Source organism: Onychomys torridus, chromosome 10 (genome assembly GCF_903995425.1).
Source record: "Onychomys torridus chromosome 10, mOncTor1.1, whole genome shotgun sequence".
Taxonomy (NCBI): domain Eukaryota; kingdom Metazoa; phylum Chordata; class Mammalia; order Rodentia; family Cricetidae; genus Onychomys; species Onychomys torridus.
Genome location: NC_050452.1, coordinates 84,959,368 through 84,977,666, shown reverse-complemented (window position 1 = coordinate 84,977,666; position 18,299 = coordinate 84,959,368). Strand labels below are relative to the sequence as shown.

Below are 18,299 nucleotides of genomic sequence, written 5' to 3'. Positions count from 1 at the left end.
CCACTGTTGGCCAACTGAAGACCTCCCTGGGGGCAACCCATGAACATCTCACACTTCAGATGTTTGAGAGGGGTTCTTAAATTCCTCAGTTGGTGATCTTTAGAGCTCCTTTTCCCCATCCTCCACATCCAATCAATCCATCAATATGGCCTGGTAGCCTCTCCTACCTTCCTCTCCCTCTCAGGTTGTCTCAATATTCCTGAAAGTGACCTCATCACCCATCACACCCTTCTAGAGAGCCATTTTTAGTATTGAGTCTTGGGTCCTCTGGATTGTGTTGTCCCATCTCTTCAGCCCTAATGACCAACCCCTACCTAGTCAACTGAAGACCTCAGAATCAAACACCCCTTAGGCTTTGCCCTTTTCTGGGGATGGATATAGGCTGGTGATTCTTTCAGCCTTCACCTCTGACCTTGAGGAATTCATAAGTGTTAGAATGGTCCTCATACCTCCAATAGAGTAGCCAGGAGCCAAATTTGGCCTCTAAACCCTGGAACTGTGGCTGCTCCAAACAGAGATAGTCTGTAACTGAAAATGTACTCGCTGGGTTTCAAAGACCCAGTGCAGAAAAGAACAGGAAGTAAACAACTTTATATTGTTTGCAGGATGAGGTGGTAGTATTTTAGATATATTGAGTTAAATAAAAATAATTACTTTTTTTTTAATGAAGCAGCAGCAGCTCCAAGTAGATCTCATGATGCTGTGGCTCTCACGGTCTCATTGCTTCCCCTCTGAACCAGAACGAAAGGCCAGGGTTTAGGTCATGCTCTGAACCTGTACAGACTCTCAACTCACATTTTTTTTATACCCTCAAGTTTCCTGTCAACCTTCCTATTAGCTGAACACAGATACTCCTCCAGCCTCAGGGCCTTTGCAATCACAGTTCCCCTGCCTAAAACATTCACCCTCCTCTTTTTAATGGATCAGTCCTGTTCCTTGTACAGACTCTGTTCAATTGCCATCTCTTGAGCAGAACTCTGCTCCACTAAGTGGAGTGATGACTGCCGTCAGTGTGGGTTTCTTTACCATGCTTCACTTGTCTTGTTATTGCTTGACATTCTCCGACAGCATCTCCTTCATCAGGAGACTGCCTGCTTCCTACTGCTAGGCTAAAGGAAGGACCCTGATCACAGAGAATAAGGAGGAGGTTACATCTCCAGCCCTCTGATGTGGCAGATCCTTAGCAGTGTTCATTGAATAAATGAAAGTGTCCATCAGCCAGCACCAGGGAAGTTGCAGCATTTGTCCGGAACCCATTTTTATCAATAAGATGAATAAGGACAATACCTGTAGGATGCAGCTCTTAGAAGATTTATGTAACATGTACACTTAGCTTTTGAACAGTGCCCCAAACAATGGCTTTGATTGTTGTTTTACTATTATTTGCTACCTTATTACCTTGTTGATTTTGCAACTATCGTCATCTTTATTATTATATTTGCCATAGTGAAGGATGCCCACAATTTTCAGAAAGCATTTATTAAGCTAGATATCTGGCTCTCTACTAAGGATACATGTAACTATGAATAATAGTCACTTCCCTGGAAATTTACAATGTAGCAAATGTATGGCCTAGAAAGTAATGTAGAGTCCCAGAATGCCTAGACAGATACATCACCAATGAAGGAGGAAGGAACTTCAGGAGGGGTGCCAGAGGCCCTAGGTCATGAAACAATGTTGTTGGATGTACCTGGCAGTCACTAAAGGGAAGAATAGTCTAAGAATTATACTTAAGCAGTATTCAGTAGCAAGAGAAATGTGCATGGTAAGATGTAAACAGTTGAGGACCAAAAGGATATACCAGTTCATACCTGGTTTCTAGTTGCTCATCATCAATGACAGATAGGTCATGTTATTTAACTACTCTACCATTAGGGTTTTTCACTAAAAACTGAATTATAAGAAAGGCTATCTTAAAATCCTCTGTGCTTGTCACACTATGACAATTGTTTACTGGACTGACCCAGTGCCTAAGAAAAGAGATCCTTGTTTGTGAGAGGCTCGCTTGGAGACTGGGCCGTTCCCCAACACAGGCTCCCCTCACTCACTCCTCAGATATGCCAACGAGGCCAGATCAGCTGTAGCCATTCTAAACGTGGAAACTATGTACACAGAAACTGACTTACTCAAACCTCATGTGAGTGACAGGGCCAGGGTTCAAATCCGTTCTCCAGACAGGTCCTAAGCCAAGGCTTCCTGCCACTGAACCCATCCTGTCTAGCGTAGTGGAAACACAGAGTCAGGAGAGCTAACAGTCACCAGCACACGTGGCTGCATGGGTACCTGGGGTAGCAGTGGGAGGAGAAGCAGGGGGTGCTGGCAGCCATCGCCTGGCAGTGGAGCAGAAGGCAAGTGTTCTGATTTGCAGCTTTTGTCTAACTGGTGAGGAAGAAAAGGAGCAACTTGTGTTAAATTTCAGTCATACTGTGGTATTAAGCCAGAGCTCCTCATGTGTAAATACTATGATATGTTTTTCATTCCCTAAGCAAAGTCAGTGCAATACACAGCTCAGGACACAGGGAGGGAGGGAGGGAGGGAGGGAGGGAAGGAGGGAGGGAGGGGGGAGGAGCTGGGGTGCAGAGCAAGTTACACTCCCAATGTCGCCAGGCGATGCACACACTTCACAGTTGTGCTCACTCTGCTAGTTACAGTGTAGAATCCAAGTCCTCTGGAAGAGTAGCCAGAGCTCTTAATCACTGAGCCATCTTTCCAGCCCCACCAAGTATTATAGACATTGAACTATGAGCAGCTCGTAAACTCATCCACATCTCCTCATGCTCATTCTCAAGTCGGGGCCCTTAAAACCCCTCAGCAGGCTCCCCCAAGCCCACCTCTCCACTGCCCCATTTCCCAGACCTGGTTTATCCACCACAGAGCAGTTAGAGTGGGAATTAAACACAAATCAGATAGAACTCATATCACCAACTTCTACCACTCTCTCAGCCTTCAACGCAAAGCTCCCAAGCTTGCACCTTCTGTGGCCTCTACCTGCCACCCCTGTGGCGTCCAAACTCCTGCCCCTCACTCTTAGCATCTCCTTGACTAGCTGAATCTCAGGCTCTTAAGTCTGCTGGTCTTCCTCATGACTTAGGGTCATCATCTACGCAATGCTTCTTTCTGGAACCTTCTCCAACACTTCATTCCAATTCAGTCCTCAAATCTCAGCTCCAACATGGCTAGTTATGGTTGTTTCCTATGTGACTTCCAGTCCATTCAGTTACAATTGATCACAACTCAGTTGCATCCCTTCTCCACAGGAGGATGATACACTTAGCTGTGGAGCTCTTTGGTCATTGCCGTCACTGTTTCTCAAGGGGCAAGGGGTTAAGAAGAAACTGTCTGTTTTGACTCAAAAATATATTCCTAGCACCTCACTGTGCCTGGCTCAGTGTAAGTGTTCAATAAATGCTTAACAAATGAACTTTTTTAAAATTTTATATAGAAACCCACACATTTTCTTAACTCTGTAAATTCTGAGTTTTGAATTGAAAATGAAAAAAAAAATTGAACACCCTCACCTCTGATATCCTCTCAAGATGACAGACCATCCCAAGGACTTTCTGCTGTCTTGATGGGTCTCCACCCTCTCTCACCCCCAGCACACCTCTTTCTGCCCATATCCTGATGCCCACCTAGCGTCGGCTGCTGTGACTGTTCATATGGACCACAGCCACACTCTCTTTACAGGCTAGATTCTTTTTGCTGACCTTCCAACCTTGCTAATTCCCAATGGACTCTACTATTAGATGCTATTTCAGTTATACACAATCATCTATTTCTCCTTTGACTTACCTTCATGACTTAAACCTTAATCTGATTTTGAAGTATTTCTAAGATACCCTTTAAAAAATATATGTCAAGGTAATAAAACTAGCTATTTACCATTTATATTGTCGTCCAGTAGCAAGACAACCATCGCATATTTTAATTGCCCCAATGTCATCTTTTATTATATTTGGAGAATTTCTTTCTCCATGGAGCAGTTTTTCTTTTCTATTTCATATTTGACTTTCATCAGTGATAGGTGAAAGGTAGTTTTGAAAATGTTTTACTGAGAAAATGAGTGTTAGCATATAAATCTAGATAATGCTGTTAAGGAACCTACAGCCTGCTGGCTCATTGGGAGATATGGTTGAGGATTAGCCCAATCTCATCTCCACACAGAATCATCAGAGTGGTCTAACTCAGGAAGCATTCCTTTTTAGCTACAGAGTAACTAGTCAGGAAATAGAGGGTGGGTCATCATCTACCCCATCAGCTTTGTCAGAAAAGAGTCTGAAGATCTTATCCAAGGGGACTGAGTTGGAACTATTATGTAAGGAAAACATATAAGTGATGCTGAATTGATATTGCCCTTAAATATGCCTGCTTCCTCAATCCTAGGGAAAATAATATTGGCCCTAAAAGATGGCATTTTTTTACATTGTTTTATACTCATGACTAGATGAATGGCCTTCAAGGAGTAGACCACTGGCTTAAACACAAAGGTGAATTTCAAGCTAAAATGAAGACATCACACTAAGTAGGTAGAAGTGAGCCATCAGACACTCTATAGCAGGTTTCCATTTAGAGATGGTGTGGGTTAACTTCAAAGGTGGGCTGCAGAAAACAAGGGTGCTGCTGACGGTCCAAACTCCACCATCAGACTGGGGCTCAGAGCTCTCCAGTGCCTTTCGCTACACGAGATACCCTAAGGTAAGTTTGTCTGTCACTGGTGATCATCTTCAAGACGAGGTCACACACAGAACTGTACCTATTCTGTGAAACTATTATTAAGACTAAATAAGACAACTGCATGAAGCTCTTCTAATATAGCTAACAGTAAATGATGTCAGCTGTTATTATTACAGTTGGATTCTTAATTTTGGGGATGGCTACTGCTGGCTCAGGCGTTTTTGGACTAGTTTTCTTTGCTTGAAAACTTAGAATGTTTATAAAATATTTTAAGACTCCCAAAGGGACACTTACAGTGAGTACTGGGTAATAAAAGCCTGTGTAAGTACCTGTCTTTAGTACAATACAGAAAAGGATAATCCAAACAGTGTGAAGGAGATTAACCAACTCCCCTCTGAAACAGAAACACTTTTCACTTGGAGAACCAATGGGAGTGGGCTAAAGGACGAAACAGCTAGAGTTTTCTGGCCGAGAAAAGCAGCCTTGGGGTGCTCAGGAAAACAGCAGTGACAAGAAGAGGCACACCAGTGAGGAGCCCCGGCAGTACCCTCCACTAACTTGCATCACAGTTGGGGAATTAGTTTTCTTTCCAGTGTTTTTAACGGGAAGACCTCAGAGACCTAAGTCTGGGAAAATTTAAACTTGGTAAATACAGTGTCTGAAAGCAGGCCCTATGGGGCCTTGGTGATTAATTACATGGGGGCAAGGCTGAATTTAACTAATGATTCTTAGGAGAGCTCAGCTTCCTGGGGATTACCGTAATTATGTTGACGTCACTGTTCTCCCCCAAAGTTGTTGGGACAAGTGACCCAGGGAATAAATGACCTGAAACAGTAATGATTAGAGACAATAAACATGCACACTACTTGACAAAAGGGGAGGACTGTACCTCAGGCTCTGACAGTGACCTTACCATCTTGCCTGTATCCTGTGAACAGGGAGACTTCCAGAGTGGAAGGTTGTGTCAACACTCGGCTGCCCCTAAGGGAAAGGGGCCTTCACCTGGCGGAGTGGATGAGTTCAGCCCCTGTCAATTCTTCTGTCTTATTATCTCCCTCAGTATTGTTTTTTCCATGGCCAGGCTTCATGTTTATTATTAAACTACTAACCAGAGGAGAGATCGCAACAATGGTACAACTCTTGTCTCTCAGTGTTCCTGGAGACAGGGTGGCATCCTTCCTGTAATATAGATCATCCCCCACCCCCCCAGGCAGTATTCACAGAATGTAAGACACTATACATTTCTCATTGGGAGCTAAGAAACCCAAGCTGGTCCTTAATAATCCTCATTCCCTGCAGACTGGGTGTGGAACTCACCCTCTAGCCAACTGTATGTGAGCTGTGCTCCCGACAGCCCGGAGTCGCTGTGTGGCAATCAGCTTAGACAGCACTACGCTGTGAGAAAAGGGATAAGCAAGATCAGTGCTATTCTTGGAAACCCCAGGTAGCTCGAGTTACAGATGTCAAGGGAGAGCTGCGACTGGGCATTCTAAACAGGTAGTTAAAATAAATTCCAAGTAAGGAGTAGGTCTCATTTGTGTTGGAAAAGACTGTAATTGTAAGTGAAGTGAAGAAACTTTAAAACCATGGTAACAGAGAACCTGCAGAAATGGTGTCATTAATTGCGAGTCTGCACTCCGTGCTTCCTTACTGAGAGTGCAGTGTGCGGTGTCCCCAGGAGAGAAGAAAGCTGAGAGGAAATGGCACCTGGATGTGAAGTTCATGACATTTATTATCTGGACCAAGATTTGCCTTTCCACTGTTCATTTTTAGCTGTATGCTTTATGAAGCCAAGTGTTTATTATTTATCTGTGCGATCTATGTGTGTGCGTGCTTGCGTCTGTACATGTAGAAGGTGTACATGCATGTGTGTGCACATTGTGTGTAGAAAGTGGAGGTGAGGGTCAGGTGTCTTTCTCAGTTACTCTCGGTCTTCATGACAGGGCTTCTCACAGAACCTGAAGTTCACCTATTTGGCTGCGGTGGTTGGCAGTGAACCAGGGATACACCCATTTTCTGCCTTCCCAGCACTGAGATTAGAGGTGTCCCCAGGCTTTTATGTGGGTGCCAAGGATCCAAACTCAAGTCTTCATACTTGTGTGGCAAGGCCTTAACTTACTGAACCGTCTCCCTGGCCCACAACAGTACTTTTCCGTCGAAGGACAACTGGTCTCGACACCAGGTCTTCAAAGTATAGGAAGTGTAAAAGTACACTTGTGCTCCTGGCCCAAGTCTGAAGCCAATCTGCAAGCTTGCCCAGTTGCCTACTATCTAGCTGTGAGATACAAGTAGAAAGGAGGGAAACACTCCCGATGGATAACAGTTGCCTCATTTCAGTCAGTTGGCTTCTTACCCTGTGTCTGAGGAAATGACTATGTAGAAAATCGATTGTTTAAAGGTTTAGGAAAGGCTTGGTAGAGAAAAGGAAGACGGGCTGAGACAAGCTCGGGTTATCTTCATTAAAACACGTCTATAGATTTGCATGCAAGCACATGATGATAAAGAGCTTTCTTCCTCACACCATAAGTACTAACAAATTGTGATTAAACCATGGAGAGATGCCTCCATGGGGAAAGTGCTTGAGTACAAGCATAAGGATCTGAATTGAGCCCAAACACTCACCTAAACAAAGGGAGGGCGTGGTGACCCATGTTTATAATCTCAGTGCTAGGAGGAGAGGGACAGGCAGGTCCCTGGGGCTCACTGGCCAGCTAGCCTCATCTAGTTAGTGTACCCCAGATCCAAGTGGGAGATACTGTCTCACAAAGTAAGGTGGACACCTCCTGAGGAGCCATATCCAGAGTTGTCCTGGGACTTCCACATGCACACGTGAGTGCAAACACACACACACACACACACACACACACACACACACATATATATATATATATGATCATGCACACATCCCCATGCAGTCTCCAAAACTTATTCATTTTAATTAACTAATAATAAATCAGCTATATTTCAGAGAAAATCAGAATTATCCTATAATTTCTTATTTTAGGCCTAGACAAATAAAGAAACATGGTTTGGTATTCCTGGCTTTCAGAGACTTCCAAATGAGAGCAGGTAGGATCCGAACACTTGACTCATCAGCATGGCAATACATCCCAAGTCTGTACCTTGGGTGTAAATATGCATAACTAACCATAGCTACAGACGCAGTATCAGTTATGCCAGAGTAAAAGGAGATATCTAGAAAAATGGGGTTTGAGGTCGAGCTACCCTTTGAGATTGGACGTGAGAAGGTTCTCGGGAAAACAAAAAAACTGTGCGCCTCTTCCCAGACAGCTTGCTTCTAGGGGTCCCTCACCTTCCCACACTGTTAAACTCAATGTCATCCCTGACCTTCAGAATTCTCTGGGACTTGGTCCTGAGTACATAGACCTTTTCATGGCCCCTTTTCATTTCCACTACACCTTCTTGTGTCCACAAGGTTCATTTCCGTGAATCATGTGACCTTGGGAAAGTCACATGGTCTCCTAGTTCAGGAAGTGAAGAGCCTGGCTGCACAAAACACTTCCTTCTGTCTGTTCTTCCCGGGGCTTTAGAGGCAGACAACAAGGATTAGCTCTTTTTTAGATAAGACATTCAGTCAGGTTGCTTCTGTCTAGAGCCCGGTGCTGACCCAGAAATGTTAGTTGTCTGCCCTCTTCTTAGCTGGCTCCAACCTCATGCCTCCACTGCTGTCTGTCCAAATCCTGCCCACCCAGAGAAATGATTCATTCTCACCTCTTCTCAAGACTTGTTCCAACTTTTCCAGACCCACCTCTCTCAGTTACAGGCAGAAATACCAAGTCTGGCATTGCCTGCCTTCCTACTTACCTTCCTGTCTGTCAGTCCAAACCTGGACTCCCCTGTGTGGTTCCCAGACCCTGAAGCTTGCCTCAGCAAGCCACTGGCACAATTTTCTCAGTATTCCACATTCCTAGATCAAGAGGAAGTAAGGAGTCCGTCCAAAAAAGCCTTTGAGACCAGGGAGTTCATTGAAAACAGCCTTGCAAGATTGTAGAATGATAGAGGAAATAAATTTAGCTGCCCACAACATGGAGTAGAATAAGGGAGTAAAGGGCTGAGAGTCAAGCAGGATCCATGGCTGGAAGTCAACATGGCCTTCAGGAGCACAGAGATACCATCCATTCAGGTGGCTCTATATGAGGGGCAAGGGCAGATTTCTTTACTCCCTCATCTCATCCCACTCAGAACACACATTCCATCATTATCACCCACCACCACCAAACTGTTGCCATAGATCCCTGGCTATAGTCAACTTTCAGCCTTCTTTATCCACTCATCCTCTATCAGAAAGTTTTGAATAACAAAAGAGTCTGTATTGAACATGTACAAATATTTTTCCAGTCATTTTCCCCTAAAACATGTAATCCAATGACTGTTTAGATAACCTATAACTTGACTGGGTATACTAAGTAACCCAAAGGCAATTACAGTCTATGAAAAATGTGCATAGACTATATGCAAATACCCTTTCATTTTCTGTAAGGAACTTGAATATCTTGGATTTTTAAATCTGCAGAGGATTATAATACCAGTCCTTCATGGGTGCTGTGGGGTGACTGTGTGTGTGTGTGTGTATGTATGCCCATCCTAAAATAACAGATGGGGTGACAAATTGCTAAATGGTCTTATTAATAAAAACCCAGAGCCAGATATTGGGGTGAAAACTGAAGAGATCAGAAGAATAGAACAAGTCAGCCACAAGTTCTTACTGCTAGGAAATCCTTAGCCCAAGAGAAAGCTATTCCTGTATACCCACACCTTATATACCTTTCTATACCCTGCCATCTTACTTCCTCTCTCCACCCAGCTACATCACTTCCTCTTTCCACCCAGCTCTATCACTTCCTGTTTGTACAGACCTCCAGACTTCTGTGGTTAACTAGTGCTGGGATTAAAGGCATGTGCCACCATGCCTGGCTCTGTTCCCAGTGTGGCCTTGAACTCAGTTGGATATCTGCCTCCCGAATGCTAGGATTAAAGGCCTGTGCTACCACTACCTGACCTCTATATTTAATACAGTGGCTGGTTTTTTCCTCTGATCCCCAGGCAAGCTTTATTTGTTAGAGCACAAATAAAATATCACCACAGATGACTACTGCACTGCACATTTGGCAGCAATCTGAGCAGTTATTTTAGGATGGGCATACATACACACACACACACACATACATGCGCTCAAAAACAGGGCCATGGATCCTCATATCTTTTTTTTTTTTTTTTTTTTTGAGCTGAGAATCGAACCCAGGGCCTTGCGCTTGCTAGGCAAGCGCTCTACCACTGTGCTAAATCCCTAACCAGGATCCTCATATCTTAACTTGCTGCCCTGTGCCTTGTGGCTGCTTCTAATTAGTCATCTTCCCAATACTCATACCCCCACCAGAGACATGTCAGTTACCATGCATGCAGGGGTATTTAATATCCAGTTGTCAGTGCTCTTTGACTCATCCTCACAGTACCTATAGGAGGACCCAAACTACCACACAGTCTTGAATTAGACCCTGACTCCGGACAACCAATAGAAAGCAGACAAGACGTCCAGAGCGAAGGCTTGATCTAATGCCTGGCCCAGTTCCAGCACTGCAGTGAAGGTAGCAGGGGCAGTTAGTGGACAGCAGCATGGATTCCAAGCTAGCCATGTCCTTAGTAACAGGCTGTTCTAGTTACCAACATAGTCTGGGGCCTACAGCCCTGTCTTCAGTTTCTCCATCTGTAAAGTGGAGAGAACAAAAGCATGTAGTTTACAGAGTTCTTACGAGGGAGAGAGGTACTGAAATACTGAAGCTTACCAAGTTAAGAGCAGGAAAGCATTGGTTGCTGTTGTTTGTACTATCATTGCTTGTTACTATTATTATCATTGATATTAGGAGGAAGAATATCACTTCTGCAAAGACGGAAGAGCCTACCATAATAAATGGAAATCCAGGCACGTGCTATTCTGGTATTCAACCCCTCCCCCAACACACCCACAGAAAAGCACTTTGAGAAAGAAAGAACTCAAGGCTAAGTACCCCTAGGGTCCTGATGACCTGGAATGAAGGAGCTGTTACACACTCTGAAGTGGCCACCTGTTCCTGTCTATTTCTCCCTGACTTTAGGAACCAGGAAGTAGAAAGGAAAGTATGAAAATACTGAAGAACAGTTGAGAGAGTTGTTAATGAGTCTTCTTAAGTACAGTAGGAGTGTGTGCACACACCCAGGACCTGGGTCAAGTGCTCACACTTTCCTTAAATGCAGCAGGAGTGTGTACACATACCCACCACCTGGGTCAAGTGCTCACACATATGAACTAAAATCTCTGGCTGGCTGCATGGCTCATGTGTCTAAACAATGGGCAGGAGCTAAGCACTCTCCTGTTCCTCATCCTTGGACACTCCTCCATTGCCTGCTTCACACCACTGCCACCCACCCCACCTCCTGTGTTCTCAAGCAACACTGGTGAAATTTATTCCCAGGATGCTTAGGTCCACCCTATCACGTCCTAGCATTTTCATTCTGGGTGCATTTGGCAAATATTCCCAACATAAACTTTCAATGAAATGCTTCTTTCATTTAATTGGGGTGGGGAGTACACTCAAGGAGAAATTTCTGAAAGTGGGCACTTTAAGGGTAAGTGATACAGGTAATAGCACTGGCATGGGCAGGGACCTTGAGTTCAAGACAATGAGAAAGCCCACACATCTGTGGGTTAGAGGCAAGCATGGAGAGAGAGAGAGGCCCCTTAAAATGATTGTTCCAGGACTGCCTCTGGTCATGGACAAAGGTGCTCCCTCAGCAGTAGCTGGCCATATCTCAGCAGGGGCATGTCCTTTTAGGAGTTTGCTGTGACTGCCACACAGGTCTAATCTGCCTCTAGCCAGTTATTACTAAATTAGCTCTCTTCCCGACAATCCCTATGGCCATCCATTAAATAGGGTGGAAGGTGAAGGTCTGGGGCAGGGCAGGATGGAGTCCTAGAGGTGGGTGCTTGGATAAGACCTAGACCAGAAGATTCCAGCCAGGATCAACAGCTGCAAAGCCTGTGTTCAGGAACTTCCTTGGTATGGTGACTGGGGTCAAAACTTCTGGTTACCATGTTTCCTGCCAATATTACAATGAGTGATTCCACACTGAAGGAAAGAATTAAGTACCCACTGTGGGCTAGAGACAGTGCCTGGTGCTAAAAGCATGCGAAGGATGGGAGAGGATGCAGGAGGCTATGATTCGAACCTGTCTAAGGAAGCTCAAAAATGCAATCCAGTGTTTGGAAGCAGGAAACGTGCTGTCGGTTACCCCAGAGTGTCAGTCAGGGAAAGCATCCCAGAAGTCTTGCTATTTAATTCCATCATAAAGGAAAAAGACAAAAACAAAGCAAACAAGGAAGCAAGAAGATGAGAGCTGAGGAGTCCAAGGAGTGGGCTCCAGGAAGGAGCTAGCCTGACGATGATCACAATGCAAAAGGCAGGTGAAAAATAACCCTGGAGTTCAGATGTTAGCGCCACGGTTTATCAAATGTAAAACTTTAATCAAGATCTCACCCTTTCTGGGCCTCAACTTCCTCATCTATAAAGTGGGAGTGTGTCCATTCAGCTCAGAAAGAGTATTAAGGAAGTGTAACCTTCTTGGTTGAAGGCTGGCCCGAAGTAACTTCCTGCAGAAGACAGGAGCTATGATTATCCTTGAGGCCGTTATTCTCATTCTGGGCCAGTATGAAAGTGACAAAGGGTACTCGGAGAAATCCCAGGCTCTGGGGTGGCGCGGACTTCAAGGAGGCTTTGGTTTCTGGATCTTCAAGAGCTCTTTAGTTGGGCAGAACATGTTGGCACAGTACAATGTGTTGGCACAGAGGGATGTCTTGTATTGGCTTACACAAGATACAGATGTGTTCCCTCCAGTTCTTCAATATCTGCCCATCCCACAGCTTTATGGCATGAGTCACACATGGTCTGTAAATAATGGAACAAGGAGGAAGAATTAAAATGCCACAAACTTGCCCATACCCCTTCCCAGCACACAGCCTCTGAAGGCCTGTATATTTCCTGCTGGCACAACCAAATCTTCCTCCTAGTTTTTCTCCCTGTCCCATCTTGAAAAAAAAAAAAGGGGGGGAGAATAAGATGACAAGGGGAATTCCAGGTTAGTTTAAACAAAAGTTGGCAGAACAGCATTTGTTTGCACAAGGGGAAAAAAAGCCTTTTTCAGTCGCCACAGAGAGCAGTGTGCACAGGAGCTTAGTACCTCTCTCTCTCTCTGTGTCTCTCTCTGTGTGTGTGTGTGTGTGTGTGTGTGTGTGTGTGTGTGTGTGTGTGTTTCTGTCTCTCTCTCTCTGTCTCTCTCTGTCTCTGTCTCTCTCTCTGTCTGTCTGTCTCTGTGTGTGTGTGTTTCTCTCTGTCTCTCTCTGTCTCTCTCTGTGTCTCTCTCTGTCTCTCTCTCTCTGTCTCTCTCTGTCTCTCTCTGTCTCTCTCTGTCTCTCTCTCTCTGTCTCTCTCTGTCTCTCTCTCTGTCTCTCTCTGTCTCTGTCTCTCTCTGTCTCTCTCTGTCTCTCTCTCTGTCTCTCTCTGTCTCTCTGTCTCTGTCTCTGTCTCTCTCTCTCTCTCTCTCTGTCTCTCTCCCTCTCTCTCTCTCTCTCTCTCTCTCTCTCTCTCTCTCTCTCTCACACACACACACACACACACACACACACACACACACACATCACCGAGCCCTCCACATGGGGCTTTCCAGGACAGACACAGCTGCTGAGGGAAGACTCAGAACACAGAATCTTCTGGGCTCAGGATAATAAAGATCTCCTTCCAGAAGACTCCAACTCCTGGGGTGGGAGATAGAGGTGGGGATGGGTTGGGGATGGTGTACCACTCCCTTCAAACAGCCGGTGGGTAACAGAATCACTCATGAAAAGGTCCCAAACTTCAGCACAAACTATTTTACTTTATACCCTTTGCTTCATAGTGGTAGACCCAACTCTCTAAAGGGCACTTTACCCAGCATCCCCCAGGTAAAATGTCATCTGTAACTTCCATCTCTGGTAATAAGGATGATGTCACCTGTGACCATAGAAGGGTGTCGTGAAGACTGGAACTGCTCCTAAGCTGGATGGCCACAGAGACATGGAGAAGAAGCAGGACACTCTGTCACTTGCTGTCTCCACACAAAAAAGAACAGCACCTGAGTTAGGGGAACTGCCTGATTTATTTTAAAAGGAGGTGGTATATAAATAAACAGAGTAAATGGCAGGGTTGGAGGAGGTCCAGCTGCTTAGAGTTAGGGAAGACCCTGAGGAAGGTCAGACCTACAACGCCCTGCATTAAACCATCCTTAGGGTGATTTAAGAGTCTTTCAGGGGAGCCAGCTATATTCTTTCCCTTCTTTTTTTTGGGGGGGGGAGATAAAGGTCAGTTTTTTCAGCTCCTCCTATTTGCAATGACTGCATCTTTTTTAATTGTCAAATGCCCAGCTCAGCTTACCTTGTGGTTATAGCCCTCCCTTTGAAAGCTCACAGCAGAGCTTTTAAGAGGCTCCCATGAACTTTGAATTGTTCTAATTTCAGCACAGTTTGGAGGCCAAGAAGCTAAGAGCTGCCTTTCAAAACAGGAGTGGAGATTTTTCATAAGAGGATCTGACCTCGGCCTTTCTCCACTTGACCAGATCTGTACATTTCGGCAATCGGCACCATGATCTACCGAATGCTGTAAAAAGGGAAAGATAACGACACTGATGATTACGCTCATCTGGCTCAAAAGCCTTCTAAAAGCAAAGAAATGGACATACAAGTTGTCCTGGAATATGCAAGCTCTGAAATGGTTGATATAGACAGTCTCCATGGAAACACCAAGCTCTTTGCTTTTGTCTTCCTATTAGCAATGACCCTTGGCTCTCTCCTATAACCACTGGGAATGTAGACTCCTGATGAAGCCTTTCACCTACAGGGGAATTGCTAAAGAGTAAAGAAGTAGCTTTGCTTCTTGACTATGCCCTACTTCTTCTGGTAGAGGGGTGATGGGAGAAACAATAAGCATAAGCCATTCATGGAAGGAAAGGTGGAAAGAAAAGAGATGTCAAATAATTTACAATCGATAAATCTTTAAGAATGTGGGGAAGATTCATGCGCAAGCGATAGGAAATGGTCTGGGATGGTGCACTGGACAATTCTTCAGATTGGTGTGTATGACATCTCATTTACCTGTATTAAAATCATGTGAGATGAGTAGAACATACAAACCAACCTAGTTGACTAAATAGCTCCTGGTCATACAGCCAGTCATGGTTACTAACACATACCATACATGTGCGCGCGCGCGCACACACACACACATGCTCACAGATCTACACATTTCACTGCAGATCTCTCAGCTCCCCCGGCATTTAAGAGCAGCTCCATTCACTTGTTAAAGTAATAAGTGGCGTATTAAAAGAGTAAACAGGTGTATCACACCAAAGTCTGCTGAAATGTTTTGGGACAAGAGTCTAATTGATCATTACCACTTCTAAGGTAGAATAAAAGGAAAGTATATAAACTACTAGCCCAAAACACATACAAAAAGAGTGCTGTACTCCAAAGATATATTCAGAGGCAGGACGGTTATTTTTATAGAGTCACATGCCTAAAGGGTTGGTCTGTCCATCTATTTACCTTCCCATTTATACTGCTTTAGGAACCAAAGATCAAGCTACGGGGTAAAGTATTTGTGTTCCTTTATAACAATGTTGCTACAATGACAATAAAAAAGTGTTACCTGAACAATTGACTTTGCAGACCAAACTTGATTTCATTCTCTAGAATCTAAATCTACTGTTTAAATATGGAAGCTGGCCATACTTCCCAGAGAGGAGCACTGTTTTCCCAATGCTTTGAGCTGATGACATCCATGAAATTCACACATCTCCTTACCGACGTGACCCCTTTGAAGTGGACACTACTGAAACAGCTGTTTGGTTCTAGTTTATTAAAAATGCAGTGGCATCACTTCATAGTGGCACTTGAAAAGGACACCTTTCTCCCAATATGTCACAAGGGACCCAACCAAACAGGAAAAGGAAGACATTGGGAAGCTTAAAATCTTCTCCCCCTGCAGATAACAGTGATGTCAACTGACCCTCATCGTTCTTCAAAGGACCGTGAGATATTACTGTTATGAGATATTGATGGTCTGCCCTTTGTGTCCCAGAGTATCCAGTATGTCCTGATAAATGCAATAAGAAATATTGACCATTTACTGAACCTCACTTTGAATTTTTTTTCTTAAGTTCAATAACAGAATTGAAGTCTTGGCTTTTGTTCTGGTTCTAACTTCCATCAGAATGGTCTGAGGTAAATAGCTTTTTCCTCTTCCAGAGGAGACAAGGTTAGGTACTGCATACTCTAAAATCACTGAACTAGCTCCCTCACGGTCTTTTCTGGGCCTTTCCTCCCTTACAGGCAGTATTGCCGCCATCACCGTCACTGTCATCGCCGTGGTGTTGTTGGTGTTTGGAGCTGCAGCATACCTAAAGATCAGGTGAGACATTCCTTCCTCCCTGAGAAGAACAAGACTCCACTCATGCGCCTCCAGGTTGAAGGCTGTTTTGTCACAGCCTTGTTTTATGATGGACATCTCATCCCTCAGAAATACTGGCAGGGAAGTGACTGTGGCCAGTAAACTAACCCCACACTAGCCAGGGCGGACAGTTGATAGAAGAAAACACCAAGTATATGGCATGATGATGTAATAGGACAAGGTTTACCTTGAGTCCCTCTACGGGCACCTCTGCCCTGAAATCACTTCATCACTCTGGGGAAGCCACACACCTCTGGGAATTAAGGCTTCCTCATCCTGGGCTGGGGCAAAGGGCAGAATCAGTGGTTCCTAAATTTCTGATGTTCTGTATACTCATCAGTTGGTTGGCAATCAATCTATTCAAGGCGTGTTTATTAGTTCTAACCAAATATATGAAAACTAAAAGGAAAATGTAGGATTTTCTAGAAAACTGGCCTTCGGCACCCAATTATGTCCCTATATTGTTAGCTTTGAAAACACTTTCTCCTATAAAATGAACATGAACGTAGAGGGTAGCTGAGGTTTCATGTTCCTTAGCCAGAGAGTTACAATACTCTGAAGCCCTGTCCTTGTTTCCTGTCACTCTGTAAAATCCAAAAGCCCTCAAAGCCACCTTATTCACACCCAGTGTCTGTCCTTCCAGCTGTAAATATCAGATGGGATGTGGCCGTCTCATTCACCAGCCTGCACAGTGCAGTAACCAAGGACAGAAGGGCGTGTTCTGCCATGATGAACATGGCCTCCTTGACCTCCAGTGCACTGGCGTTCTAGCAGCTGGTACCACCTCTTTGGAAACTCCTCCAACCCCATCATCCCATCCTGGCTCTTGCCCTCTGCATCTTGGTCCAGACTCAGGCTCCCCTTCAGTTCTCAGAGCATGCCAACCCCACCCCACACCACACCCCCGCTCTTGGCCTCCCCTCCCCCCACTACTGTGTTTGACGCTCTGTCCTGTGCCCTGTCTGTGAACATGTATAAGATTTCTTTTCCAGTCTCGTGCCTGTCAGTCATCCTTTTCGTTCTTTACTACTTTCATCCTCAATGCTATCAATGTTTGCTATATTTCCCATATATTCTCTTGCTTGATTATTGTCTCTTTTCCTCATAAATACATGAGCTTCGTGAGCCTAGTTCCCATGGACAGCTCAATAATAGACATAGAGGTGATACTCGGCGACAAAGTCAGAGTACAAAGGTCAGAGTACACATCATATGGCACCCACACACATACACCATATACATGTACCTACACACACACACACCATATACACATATCTACACACACACACCATATACACATATCTACACACACACACCATATACACATATCTACACACACACAGACACACACACACCATATACATATATCTACACACACACACCATATACACATATCTACACACACATACCATATACACATATCTACACACACACACCATATACACATATCTACACACACACACCATATACACATATCTACACACACACACCATATACACATATCTACACACACACACCATATACACATATCTACACACACACACCATATACACATAGCTACACAGATCAGACACACACACACATACACCACATACACATGTCTACACACATACACCATATACACATATCTACACAGATCAGACACAGACATACACACAACAGATACACACACATACACCATGAAAACAGACACACATACATTAGACATAGACACACACATATACATACACAAATACACACATACATACACCATATACACATATCTACACAGATCAGACACAGACTCACACATCAGATACACACACATACACCATGCAAACAGACACACATACATTAAACATAGACACATACATACACAAATACACACACACACACACACACACACACACACACACACATTCCTGTCTTACTTCTGTTCATAAAAGCTGTGTTCCTTCCCCACAGAGCATTGCTGCCCCCACCTCATCCCCCTGTGCCTGTTCCCTGGAAGGACGAGTCCCTCCATCTCCTGTGGTCACCCCAGCCTAGCACCCACCGGGGAATGCACCCCTCCTCCTTCCCTTATGTACATGACATCACATCAACCTAATAACA

The 18,299-nt window shown here is 44.5% G+C and overlaps 1 protein-coding gene across 1 annotated transcript in view; it reads left to right on the top strand.

Moving 5' to 3' along the window:
- Parm1 (prostate androgen-regulated mucin-like protein 1) overlaps positions 1–18,299 on the top strand; it is a 102,825-nt gene that overhangs the window by 72,149 nt on the left and 12,377 nt on the right. The window contains exon 3 of the mRNA XM_036200657.1: positions 16,088–16,166. Coding sequence (XP_036056550.1) covers positions 16,088–16,166 — 79 coding nt within the window. The remainder of the gene's footprint in view (positions 1–16,087; positions 16,167–18,299) is intronic.